At 42.0% G+C, this 13517-nt stretch overlaps 2 protein-coding genes across 5 annotated transcripts in view; one reads left to right on the top strand and one right to left on the bottom strand.

Annotated features, from left to right (window-relative positions):
* Window positions 1–2247, top strand: part of SLC25A47 (solute carrier family 25 member 47) — a 38179-nt gene extending 35932 nt beyond the window's left edge. Inside the window, exon 9 of the transcript XR_014563922.1 lies at window positions 1060–2247. The gene's annotated coding sequence lies outside the window, so the exon portion shown is untranslated. The remainder of the gene's footprint in view (window positions 1–1059) is intronic.
* WARS1 (tryptophanyl-tRNA synthetase 1) overlaps window positions 1–13517 on the bottom strand; it is a 28182-nt gene that overhangs the window by 2912 nt on the left and 11753 nt on the right. For all 4 annotated transcript variants that reach the window (XM_083736052.1, XM_083736053.1, XM_083736055.1 and 1 more), the window contains 9 exons: window positions 11991–12197; window positions 10374–10581; window positions 9217–9325; window positions 8757–8876; window positions 7588–7770; window positions 4309–4409; window positions 3828–3940; window positions 2263–2436; window positions 372–512 (listed from right to left, as the gene is read on the bottom strand). In XM_083736052.1, coding sequence (XP_083592178.1) covers window positions 372–512; window positions 2263–2436; window positions 3828–3940; window positions 4309–4409; window positions 7588–7770; window positions 8757–8876; window positions 9217–9325; window positions 10374–10581; window positions 11991–12104 — 1263 coding nt within the window. In that variant the 5' untranslated portion in view covers window positions 12105–12197. The remainder of the gene's footprint in view (window positions 1–371; window positions 513–2262; window positions 2437–3827; window positions 3941–4308; window positions 4410–7587; window positions 7771–8756; window positions 8877–9216; window positions 9326–10373; window positions 10582–11990; window positions 12198–13517) is intronic.

The raw sequence follows: 13517 nt of genomic DNA, 5'->3' as shown, positions 1-13517 counted from the left end.
GTGAGTGCAGTCTGCCATCAAAGCTGGGTGAAGATGTGAAGTCTACCCTGAGTATGACTAACACAGGCTCTCTCCCACTGTGTAGGAATAATAGACATTCTCTGAGACAGATGATAGCTACTGCCTCTGCTACCATCGTTTTCAGAGTGCTTATGTGGCTTCCATTCTTTCAACCAAGCTCCACACACAACGAAGCCCGCACCCAGAACTTGCCAGTCAATTTGGACCCAGGAGAGGAAGATATAGAGGAGTGCCAGGAAGGGGGGATAAAATCTGTTGAGCTGCTATTGCAAAATCGTGATTGCCTATGTGCTTTTATCTGGGTAGTGAGGCATCTCACAGGGGGAGGGGGAGAGAGAGATAAGAATTACCTGCTTGATTTGTTCTAATTTGTCGTCATCTTCGAGGAAGAAGGTGAGGTACATGTACGACACATCCACATCACAGTTACCCCCATATTTCCGGTGCTCTTCCACTGTGTCTTTGCCACCAGAGAAGGCATGTTTATTGATCTGGAACAGAGATCCAAGGACTTCAGCAGGCTATCTCTGGTCTACAATCTGAGTTACTTTTAACTATATATAAAGAAATTCTGGAAAACCAGTCAGAAGGGATTATCATGGAGCAACTCCGAGAATCATAATGCTTGAAAAGTCCAGAGGGGTCATCAAGTCCATGTAGAGGTTGTCAACACATCATTCTTCATCTCACTCAAATAATCCAGGACATAGTATACCACCATGGCCTAGTTTATTATACCATGGCTGTTATGTGTTACTCCTGCTCAGAAGCTTAAGCATGGCTTGCTTAGCGCCAACAAATCTTGATGTGAAATTTTTTTTTGCTTTACAAACCTTGCTGTGTTTTAACTAGGATTTAACTGTGATCTCAGTACCCTGCCTTAACTATGGTTTATTTGAGCACCCTACCCTAGATGCTCACCAAACTACAAAGGACAAGCAGCTGGAAAACAAGCTAAACATTCAAGAAACAAGACATGGTTTTTTGATCATCTGTGGGACAACTTATGGTTAAGTGGCAGGCCAGAATGACTAAAAGTTTGTGTGTGTGTGTGCGCGCACACACAAACACACACACACGGGTTTATATAATGGTTTTTAGGGGGCTTTTATTTTGAGATTATTTTTTTCAATTTGTTGAATATAAACTTTTTGCAGGGTGTAATGAAAGCTAGGGAATAAATTAATACAATACAGTAAAATGAGTAAGCATATGGCATTATGCCAACGGGTATGTGTATGAACACACACACACACACACACACACACACACACACACACACACACGAGCCTCATAAGTACTGGAACTCTGCATAAGAGATTCATGCAACACACTGGATTCTCATGTCACAAAATAAGGGAAGCCCTACCTAATGCCAAAGCAAAACTTCTACCTCTATCCATTATTAAACAGCTGAATGATAAAAAAATTATTTGTCATGAGATGGCAATCTGAAACTGACTGGCAAGTTTGCTCTGGGAGGATATATCTGGCATTTGGGCAACAGCATGTGAAGTAACCTGAAGGTATTTCAGAAAAAAGCCAAGAAATCATGTTTTGTCCTCTTAAACCTTTGTTTTGTCTTGTTAAACCTTTGTTTTGTGCTTAGTTCTTTATCCATGTACCACACTGCAACACATCCAGTGCACTTCCCTGGCAAAGAGTCATGCCGGATCGCCTTCAGGGGTCTGCAGACTTCATGTTGGAACACACTAAATGAACCATGTTTCAAGAGGAGAGATGACTTGTCCATTCAGAGCCAGGCGGTCTGTGATTACAAACCACAGCAGCTTCAACACAGATTGATGCATTAAGCTTGGCTTGCCTAGCAACAGCCACCTTGTAGCAAGTGATTTCTGGTGCCTAGGACAAAACAAGTTCTGGTAGCTTGATTTACATCACAAGCTGTCAATCTTTTAAAAGCATGTATTTTATTTTTTTAAAAATAGTGACACCACCAGGTGAACATTGACGTCAGCCCCAGGCCTGTGCCAGATGAGCAAACAGGATGTTTAGTACATTAAATATTACATCTAGTTTATCTGAGAGTGCAAGGAGCTCACTGTGTGTGTGAGATCCAGCCAGCTTCAGAATATTGTTTAGCTTCAGATATTTGTTATGGTACAAACTGTGCAAGGAAACAAAGAAATTTGGTAAGCGGTTTGTAAAAGTAAGATGGTGCACTGGAACCCAGGTGTGATGAAAAATAATTGTATACACTGCCGACTTTTGTTTTCTTACCTTTGTTTTTATTTGCTTGGGTGTGTCAGTGAGAAAAATAGAGGAGTTGGGGTCACTAGAGCTCATTTTTGTTTGTGCACCTTGCAAGGCTGGAAAGAAGACAGAATGCAGCAACGCTGGCTTGGAAAAGCCGAGCCGAGGGGCCACGTCTCTCGTCATTCTGAAGTAGGGATCCTGGAAAACAACAAGCAGGAACAGGCTTGTGTGCGAAGCGGAAAACCAATGATTCACAGTTGTTTGCTGTGTGAGTTCAAGTGATGCAAAATACTACATAGCAAAGAGAAAGCCTCTTTCAGGATCTAAGGCACAACAGATAAGCTGAACCTGGTGAAGCTCTGAATTGATGATTTGCTGTTGGGAACAGAGAACAACATTTTGTTATTTGTTAAATCGTAAGAGGAGCCCCCTGGATAAGGCCAATGGCTCATCTAGTCCAGCCTCCTGTTTTCACAGTGGCTGAACGGTTTGCCTGTGGGAAACCAGCAAGCAGGGTTTGAGCACAAGAACATTTCGCCCTCCAATGGTTTCCACCAACTGATATAATAAATAACAACAACAACAATTTATTATTTATACCCCGCCCATCTGGCTGAGTTATCCCAGCCACTCTGGATGGCTTCCAACAGAATATTAAAATACAATACAGTGGTACCTCAGGTTAAGTACTTAATTCGTTCCGGAGGTCCGTGCTTAACCTGAAACTGTTCTTAACCTGAAGCACCACTTTAGCTAATGGGGCCTCCCGCTGCTGCCACACCACCGGAGCACGATTTCTGTTCTCATCCTGAAGCAAAGTTCTTAACCCAAGGTACTATTTCTGGGTTAGCGGCGTCTGTAACCTGAAGCGTATGGAACCCGAGGTACCACTGTAGTCTATTAAATATTAAAAGCTTCCCTAAACAGGGCTGCCTTCAGATGTCTTCTAAAAGTCTGGTAGTTTTTTCTCTCTTTGACATCTGGTGGGAGGGCGTTCCACAGGGCGGGTGCCACTACCGAGAAGGCCCTCTGCCTGGTTCCCTGTAACTTGGCTTCTTGCAGCGAGGGAACCACCAGAAGGCCCTCAGCACTAGACCTCAGTGTCTGGGCAGAATGATGGGGGTGGAGACGCTCCTTCAGGTATACTGGGCCGAGGCTGTTTAGGGCTTTAAAGGTCAGCACCAACACTTTGAATAGTGGTTAGAAGCATTGCTGTGTCCAACAGAGGCAGCAGAGCACAGCCATCATGGCTAGTAGCCATCAGTAATCCTATTCTCCATGAATTTGTATAATCCTCTTTTGAAGCCATCCCAATTCGTGGTCCTCATGACTGCCTGTGGGAGCAACTGTCACAGTTTAACTATGTGTTGTGTGAAGAAGTGTTTTTTTTAAGCATTACTGAACCTTGCAAGAGGAAAGGGAAGCATTCGTTCCATGGACTTCTTTAAGTTATCTTACAATCCAAAGCTAGGATGCAATTAAGAGATACGCAGAACTCATCGAGCTCCGGTAATTATACAGCTTTTTGGCCAGCGGCAATAGATTTAATGGAAGTGTTTTAAAAGATTTTAAAAAGAAGAGTTTCCTACCTGGTCAATTGCGCATGGGATCAGACACGGAATGTTGCTCTTGTTGTTGAAGATCTGTGGAAATGATGAGCTGAATGATGGAGCTGCTTGAATAGCAGGAAAACTGATTTTCCCTGGAAGGGAACAAATCACACACATTTGTGAGTTTGCTTTCAGCAGCAAGCTAATGGCTTTAGACTTCATTTTGTGAGTCGTTCTGAGGCAGCTGACAAAAGCGCACCTAGGACTGGAGTGCCAGCACCAGCTATTCCACAATTTTAACAAGGACAAAATTCTTTCCAGTATGTTTACTGATGGAATTTTAATCTTGTGCTCCCTTCAAGGGGTTCAGGATGATTGACAAGGTTTTCCACCCTCCATTTTATCACAACAACCTTGGTTAGGCTGAGAGTGACCCTGATGCTTTGATATAGTTGCTGAACAACTCCCACTGGATTTTTGCTTCTATTCATGAATTGCTAGAAACTTATTGGGAACTCACCTATACAGTCACTGTCTGTAAAACCGAAGATTCCTTTCACTTGGTTGAATGTCACATGCTTTTGGATTTTAACAATGTTCCTATAGAATCCTGGGCTCATCCTGAGAAAGAAGGGGAGTCAAAACTAAAAATTTAGACAAGGAAAATAATGCCTTCTGGAGAATATTCACAGGCCAGCACCACAATCTATTCTACCTTTTTTTTGTTTTGTTTACATACTTTATGCAGAACTACAGATACAAATTATTTGTACTTAAAGAACATTTACAAAGGAATATTTTTATTATTCCCCCGCCCCAAAAAGGTGTTGACAAAGATCACTATGACACTAAGATAGTACAGTCGTATCTTGCAAGTTGAACGGAATCCATTCCAGAAGTCCATTCGACTTCCAAAACCAAAGCACAGCTTCTGATTGGCAGCAAGAAGCTCCTGCAGCCAATCGAAAGTTGCGGAAGCCCCGCTAGACGTTCGGCTTCCAAAAATAGTTCGCAAACCAGAACAGTCACTTCCGGGTTTGCGGCGTTCGGGAGTTAAAACGTTCAGGAACTAAGCTGTTCGAAAATCAAGGTACAACTATAGTAAGTTATCTTTGCTCCGATTCAGTACTTTCTCAGCAGTCTTTTGTTTCCCCCCCAAGTAAAAATAATGCATAATTACTGCAATTGTCTTGGGATGCCCCTTTCAGACCAGGCTATTTGTAGGCTTGTCACCGTAAACCAAATAACGAACAGAACATAATTAAAAGATTTAATTATAAACAGAGCAATGGTCACCCTATGGAGGGCCATAGGCTAACTGCTCCTGGTTAAGATGTTTGTATGTAAGAAAGTATACCATGTTTCTCTGACCAAAAACGTATGGAAAAATATTCTAGCTCACTTTGAACTGCTGCCTAAAAGGAATATTTGAAAATGATAGGGACCAACTTTTGCAGTCAATGTGCTTCCAAGCCAAGAGAGAGAGAACACATGCAGTACACGTAAATCTTATTTGTGCAACGCCATCTGCTTCTATGATAGGAACCCAGGGAGCTGCCTGAGGATGATGGAGATGACTGGCCCGTCTTGCTTAGCCTTGTCTCTGGCAGTAGCTCTACAGCAGGGGTCAGCAAGCTTTTTCAGCAGGGGGCTGGTCCACTGTCCCTCAGACCTTGTGGGGGGCCGGATTATATTTTTTTTGGGGGGGGGGAGGGGGAAATGATGCAAGAGCATCACAAGCCCTGGTGGCTGCTTACCTGCCTTGCGAGTGGCAGGGGCAGGCGGCGGGGGGACGATGAGCGAAAGGGCTCCGGAAAGGGGCTGCTCAAAATGGCGGCTGCTCAAGCACTACTGCTGCTGGCACCAAGAAAGACCAGCCCCCTTCCTCCTCTAGGCAGGGCGGGGAGAAGCCAGGAGGAGGGAGGGAGGAGGTGCCGCTGCCATGTGAGGGAGGGAGGGAAAGAACGTGTGTGCTGGTGATCCATTCGACGATTCCTGGACTGTCTGCGGGCCAGATCCAAAAGGCAATTGGGCCTGATCCGGCCCGTGGACCTTAGTTTCCCTACCCATGTTCTATGGGATTTCAGGCAGCAGTCTTCCCCTGCTCTACCTGGAAACGCTGGGGATTTAGCGCTGCTTTACCACTGACCTATGGCCCTTCCCATATCTCAGGTGCTGTTTTACAGTGGGCCTCTGTAAATAAAGAATTTTTCATTTTCAGTCCCTCTCCCTGGCTACAATTAAGATGAAACCAAGAAAAGGCAGTGACTGCGGTGATTATGCTCTCCAACCAGACTAGTGTACTTAAAAAAGAAAAGGAAAAAAAAAGGAGTGGAGCCAGATTGACTCAAAAGTTTTACATTTTACAGTCCTCAGGTTTGCAATCCCTGGAATATTAAAACTCTACGGAAAACTACAGGCAGCTTCCTTGCTGGCCTGCCAAACAATCAAGCACAACTCAGTTGAAGATCTGGTTTCCTTTTGATAAATTCCTATTTCCTCTGAAGCTGAAATGACCTTGAGGGGTTGCAGAAGCACTGCGCCCCCTACTGGCACTTAATAGGATAACCATATGCATGCTATAAAACTCTGGGATTCTTTTTTAAGGCTCGAGGGCGTGATAAAGACACACTGGGTTAACTGGTGTTTAATGGAATCCAAAGAAAAATGTATTTACTTATTTAAATTTTAAAAACCGCTTAATCAAATCTCCCTCTACTACTACTACTACATCTGAAGGCAGCCCTGTTTAGGGAAGCTTTTAATGTTTGATGTATTACAGTATTTTAATATTTTTGGGAAGCCGCCCAGAGTGGCTGGGGAAGCCCAGCCAGATGGGCGGGGTATAAATAATAAAGTATTATTATTATTACTACTACATAAAACAATAAGAATTAGTAAAAACACAAATAAAATCAGTAAGATGTTTAAAATGAATGTAGGCGGTTTAATTATGTTTCTGGGAAGGCTTTCTGAAATAGGTTTTCAGCAGGTGCGTATGAGAATATACCAAGGTCTACATGCAGGGAGTTCCCAAGCACAGGTGCTGCCACATCGAGACAGACTCCTTGCAAATTGAACATTATACGTCATTTCTAAAAGTGCAAGTTCCGCAGATAGAAGTGATCAAATAGGCATTGCTATTTCCTTCTTTAGTAGGAGCATTACTTTTCAGTAATATTCCCTTTCTTCTTACTGAACAAAGCTTATTTTACATCTGAAGGCAGCCCTGTATAGGGAAGTTTTTAAATGTTTAATGCTTTATTATGCTTTCATATATGCTGGAAGCCGCCCAGAGTGTCTGGGGCAACCCAGTCAGATGGGTGGGGTACAATTATTATTATTATTATTATTATTAGAGAACCAGTGTGGTTAAGAGCGGCAGTCTCGTAATCTGGGGAACCAGGTTCGAGTCTCCGCTCCTCCACATGCAGCTGCTGGGTGACCTTGGGCCAGTCACACTTCTCTGAAGTCTCTCAGCCTCACTCACCTCACAGAGTGTTTGTTGTGGGGGAGGAAGGGAAAGGAGAATGTTAGCCGCTTTGAGACTCCTTAAAAGGGAGTGAAAGGCGGGATATCAAATCCAAACTCTTCTTCTTCTTCTATTATTATTATTATTATTATTATTATTATTATTATTATGTGTCATGCCTTGCCATGTACTGCATCTTGTTATCTTGGGCAAAATGGTTCATCTCCCCCTGCCACCCCAGCTAAATTTGATAGAAAGTTTGAGATCACAGAAAACAACAGAAGACTTTTGATCATGCAAAGTTTCAAAGAATACTTAGAAATGTACCCCAAATATTCCAGATCAGAAAAGATGAAGGTTTTATTTATGTCAAATCCGCAGGCTATAATGTCCTTGATGTTTTCTATAGCACACTGATAAGCCTTCTCAAGTGTCATATCCTTCCACAGGTACTTCTCATCATCAGTTATCTGTATGACTAGGGGAACATTAAATACTTCCTGTAACCACCTGGTTAAAAAAAAGAAGAAACAGATTTAGCTTTAGGGTGGGTTCTAGTTAAATCATTAGCCAACATGGTAATCTTTATACAATAGTGCAATCTGGGTTGAAATTAAATTTGTTCAGATTCCTTTGACAGACTTTACAGAATCGTTTTCTCAGCTGCAAAGACTCTCCTAAATCGATTTATTTTAAAGATGTGGTTATGCACACTATGGGTATGCAATGTCCACAATATTTGATTTGAACCTCAATTTGGCACTTTGGAAAACAACTAGCCTCAATCTAAGGTGCTTCAGAAGAGATCAAATCCATGCTGGGGAAAAGCGGCTTTGTTTCTATTCCATGTTGGAAAACAGCTATAATTTCCCCCCATTTGGCAGAAGTGGATGAAATTTGCAGGCAGAGTAGCTCCTCCAGACTGGATCAAGCCTGCCAAATTATCTGGATACTAAATGCTGCAATTGTGTCATGTAATCACAGAAATGGGTAAAGCGCATTTCCTTTCACTGCTACTTTGACGAAATCTTGGTTGTGCAAACAGCAAGAAAAATATTTTAAATCTGCATTCAAACAGAGGTGTCAAAGTTGAGAATCAGAGAGAAAGGAAGGGATTCACATTTGGCAGCTGTTTCATTGCCCAGCCTATTCATGAGTTACAGTAGCAATTGCAGCCCTATTTCTGCTTACAAAAGGTGCCTTTGCCGGGTTGTGTGTGTGTGTGTGTGTGTGTGTTTTTTTTGCAAACTCCCCCTAAATGCCCACCCCTGTGCATCATTCCATGGTCTTCAAGAGGACCCCCTCCCCAAAATCACCAGGTTCATTTGAATAGGCAAAAGGGGAAAGAAGAACTCATCCATAAATTTCCTTCCATTCATGGATCTGAGCCCCAATTCTTTGAATCACAGGTTCTTATTGTCTAGTGCTTTGTATGTTGTCTTAAATGAGTAGCAAATATATAATATGAAATGTTATATACTTCCAGAGTTACTTACTTTGTGAAAGTAAATGGGATAAGGTGACCAACATGCATTGCCTCCGCTGAGGGACCTCTGCCGGTGTATAGGTAGAATGGCTTCTTATTTTCATAGGCATCAAGAATTTGGTTCATATCTCTGGAGAAAAGTAAAGATACAGAGTTTGACCTTTTAAAAGATGAGCTTGACAAAATGAAAAAAGCATGAGAAGTGCCAAAGAAGGCAACATGTCATTTTTGTGACTACAATTTGTGTTTTAAGGAAAATATTGTAACTTAAATAGTGCAACTGGGGTTTGCATGCAGTGGAAATACACCCCAGCTATGCAATTTAAAGAATTATGCAAGACTCCTTTACCATTCACCCCACAAGAAAGATGGCTTTTGCTTTCTCTGGCAGAGATGTATGTGAAATAGTACATGGTACAACTGTACAAAGTGTGAAAGAGGCTGACAAACCAGCAATTAAACCTACTTACCTATGAGAAAAGAAGATTCCTCTGCGTAGGAAGTGGTGTGGTTTATGCCCAGTAACTCTTTCTATCCGGTTGATGAGGTCTTTATCAATTTTGCTGCTGCCAAATCGAACTGAAGACAACCAAAATGGGCAATAGATATTACTACTACTACTACTACTACTACTACTACTACTACTACTACTATTATTTAGTTGCTTGTTACACAAAAAGGTCTTCAAGTGACTTAAAGCATATTCGCATAGTACAGTACAGTCATAACTTGGGTTACAGATGCTTTGGGTTGTGTGTTTTCGGGCTGCGCACCGCGCCAAACCCAAAAGTACTTGGAATAGGTTACTTCCGGGTTTCAGCGCTTTGCGCATGTGCAGATTTGTAACCCGCGTGTGCGCAGACGTGGCGCTGCGGGTTGCGAATGTGCCTCCCGCAAGGATCACGTTTGCAACCCGAGCGTACACTGTATAGGTAAAAGTACAATATAAAATTATAGATACATTCAGCAGTGATATGCTGCTATCTAAATTACCATTGAATTAGCAATACAGCATAGCAACATGATCCCACCACTCCAAATAAAAACAAGGGAATTGTTAAATATTTTGGCTTACCATTACCCTTAAATGTCTACAAAAATGTACAAAACTACATCTACACTCTTCTTTAATCAGATTCCTGATGCCCTTTTCAAACTGAGCTACTTCATTCTCAGTAAAAGCCGTCAGAGTTATAGTGCAACCTTTAGAAAGTTTATTCAGAGGTAAGGGCCATCAGATTCAATGGTTCATATTCTCTAGTTAGTGTGCTTTTGACTGCTGCCCTAGAAGCACAAATCACCCTCTGAAATTTCTCATTATTTCATTCTTTCCTTAAGGCAATGCTGAACATAAGACTAGATTGATCAAGTCTGAGGAATATCTAGTTCAGCCTTCTGCTTCTGACTGTGGCTTGTGAGAAACCTCCAGGAAACCCACAAGAAGGGTTTGAAGACAAATGGTGTTAGGCAGCAATACTGCCTCTCAAAAACTGGAAATAGAAAGGGCCGCTTGAGCACAATGGAAAACTTGGTTAATCTGAGCACTTCATGACAAAAACGCAGCAGAAAGAGTATGTTATATTATAGATTTTTAAAATCTTTTAAAAATGGACAGAACATCACGTACCTATAAGTTTATCATAATCCACTCCCTTTGCATTGGATGTCTGTACTGTCCAAGGGTCTACAAAATCATTATCTTCTGTGTCTCCTGGACCATTACTGACTGGAGTGAAGTTTGTTGGAGGGGAACCTGGTTTATATTCCTCACCTGTCGCTGTTTTATAGCTCAGTTTTAATGAAAGTAACAACTTAACTGCTGTATCAATTTCATCCTGGGGTGAAAGAAGAAAACACACACAAGGCAGTGTTCAGGTTAGCAGCTACATTATACAGAATAGGAAATGTTCTATATGCATGAAATTGTGTGTGTGTTTTTTGTGTGTGTATATACATACATACATACATACATACATACATATATGAATGAGAGAATGAATAACAGGTTGAAGACGAAAGTGGATGGGGCAGAGAGATGAAGCAGCTGGCTCTCCAAACTCCATGTAAACAAACCAAATGACCTGCTTGTCTAACCTTGAGCAACGTCACTCAAGGTCTCCATTTCACTTTTCCACTTGCAAAACTAATACAAATATTTACTTACCTTGTAGGGGCTCTGTAGGACTTGAAAGAGTTCTTAAATGTGCAGAGAAGCTAATATTTCCTTTACAGACTTACCCTAACCACCCCTATCTGCTGCTATCAAATCCCACCTGAAAACTCAACTTTTCCACTGTTTCCCATTGGCTTAGCCCTTTGTTCAACACTCAACTGCATTCTTACCCATGTCTCTAACCTATCGCTAATCTAAAATGCCCTGAAAATACAACCAGGTAACTAATTAGCCTATCAAATACATTACTAAAACATGGGCCACAAACAACAAGTTTTATAAAAAAAACACACCAGGCACGTTCGTAGAAGGTGGGCTTATTAATGGACATTAGCCATGAGGAGTCAAATGAAACATCCTGATTCAGAGCTCTTACTGCTGGACATGTAGGGCTGGGGTGGAAACAGCATGGCAGGACTACTGCACTGTTATCCCAATATATCTGGATAAACACCATAGAAAATATGATCCTGGACTAGAGAGACCCTTTGTTGGATTCAGAAGGCAATTTTAAATGATTTTGGACTCAGACACAGGACACTCCCGCTGGCAAAAAGAGTAGGTGGGAAGAGAATATATTTTTGCCAAGCCCACCTTCCCCTTGCAGTCTGAAAAGTGTTCCAGAGGGTTGAAGGACCCCCTAGAACAGTATGGGGGTAATGCAGGAGGCAGAAGGGGGAAACTGAGGCAAAAAGCCTCTCCCCGTTTTCCTCTAGTAGGCATGCCCACTGGATCTCAATCCTTTCACCAACCAGAAGGAGCTCTTCTGCTTCTGGAAGGGACACTCTAGATCAATCCCTTATATATTAAAAGTCTCAACCAAGGAACTTAGAAATTACTGTTTTTGTGAGATAGCTACCTTTTTAAAAAACCAAACACCCCTCCTTTTTAAAGGAGCTTGTAGATGTAGAAATTCAGTTTTATTAAAAGGCTATCTATCTATCTGTCTGTCTGTCTGTCTGTCTGTCTGTCTGTCTGTCTGTCTATCTATCAACTAAAATTCTACTAAAATAAAATTCTAACTGGAAAACTAATATTGCTAAGAGTTCAGTTAATGAAATACAATTTTACCTTTGGTGCTTTCTCAGCTTTTAGCGATCTGACTTTTTCTCCTTGTGCAGTCACTTGTTCAAACAGTTCAAGAGGATTAAGAGAGCAAAAGTCACAATTCTGAAGGTCTGCCATTTTCAGGAGTGTGAAGGATCTTTTCTGTTTATAGTTTAAAGTGCAACTTGCAGCTTCTTTTTATCCAGAAACTTCAAAACAGCCTGGAGGAGTCTAGAAGATAAAAGACAATGTATGCTTTAATCTTTGGTAGCTAGTTTTATAAATGTTGCATAGGTCAAGCATTATTTTTATGTACAAACACACAAAATAGGATTCACGTTTTTCCAAACACATTTTTCCAAACACATTTGGTAGGCCCAACAGAGCTTTATTACCGGAAAACAAACCTCATTCCAAAATCAAAGTCAGAGGCTTTCCTGAAGCAATTAGGCATGGCATTTACAGAGATGCTTGCTCAAGCCAAGTCAGTTTACAAACGTGTTTGTCATCAAGGGCAAAGGTTCCTTAGCCTTCCTCCCATCTTTTTGATCTGATGCTACTTTGGGTATCATTTAGCACTTAAACAGCTCACTCCTATATGTGCATTATCATTCTGATGCTCTTCACCCTATGGTTCCAGAGTGGGCCACAACAATTTGTTGTTGTTGTTGTTTAGTCGTTTAGTCGTGTCCGACTCTTCGTGACCCCATGGACCAGAGAACGCCAGGCACCTCTGTCCTCCACTGCCTCCCGCAGTTTGCTCAAACTCATGCTGGTAACCTCGAAAACACTATCCAACCATCTCGTCCTCTGCCGTCCCCTTCTCCTTGTGCCCTCCATCTTTCCCAACATCAGGGTCTTCTCCAGGGAGTCTTCTCTTCTCATGAGGTGGCCAAAGTACTGGAGCCTCAGCTTCACAATCTGTCCTTCCAGTGAGCACTCAGGGTTGATTTCCTTCAGTATGGAGAGGTTTGATCTTCTTGCAGTCCATGGGACTCTCAAGAGTCTCCTCCAGCACCATAATTCAAAAGCATCAATTCTTCGGCGATCAGCCTTCTTTATGGTCCAGCTCTCACTTCCATACATCACTACTGGGAAAACCATAGCTTTAACTATACGAACCTTTGTTGGCAAGGTGATGTCTCTACTTCTCAAGATGCTGTCTAGGCCTGTCATTGCCCTTCTCCCAAGAAGCAGGCGTCTTTTAATTTCGTGGCTGCTGTCACCATCTGCAGTGATCATTGAGCCCAAGAAAGTAAAATCTCTCACTACCTCCATTTCTTCCCCTTCTATTTGCCAGGAGGTGATGGGACCAGTGGCCATGATCTTCGTTTTTTTGATGTTGAGCTTCAGACCATATTTTGCGCTCTCCTCTTTCACCCTCATTAAAAGGTTCTTTAATTCCTCCTCACTTTCTGCCATCAAGGTTGTGTCATCTGCATATCTGAGGTTGTTGATATTTCTTCCGGCAATCTTAATTCCGGCTAGGGATTCATCCAGCCCAGCCTTTCGCATGATGAATTCTGCATATAAGTTAAATAAGCAGGGAGA

The sequence above is a fragment of the Podarcis gaigeae genome (assembly GCF_964106915.1).
Source record: "Podarcis gaigeae genome assembly, chromosome: 1".
Taxonomy (NCBI): domain Eukaryota; kingdom Metazoa; phylum Chordata; class Lepidosauria; order Squamata; family Lacertidae; genus Podarcis; species Podarcis gaigeae.
The sequence above is the reverse complement of the archived record's forward strand: the minus strand, read 5'-3'. Positions and strand labels throughout refer to the sequence as shown.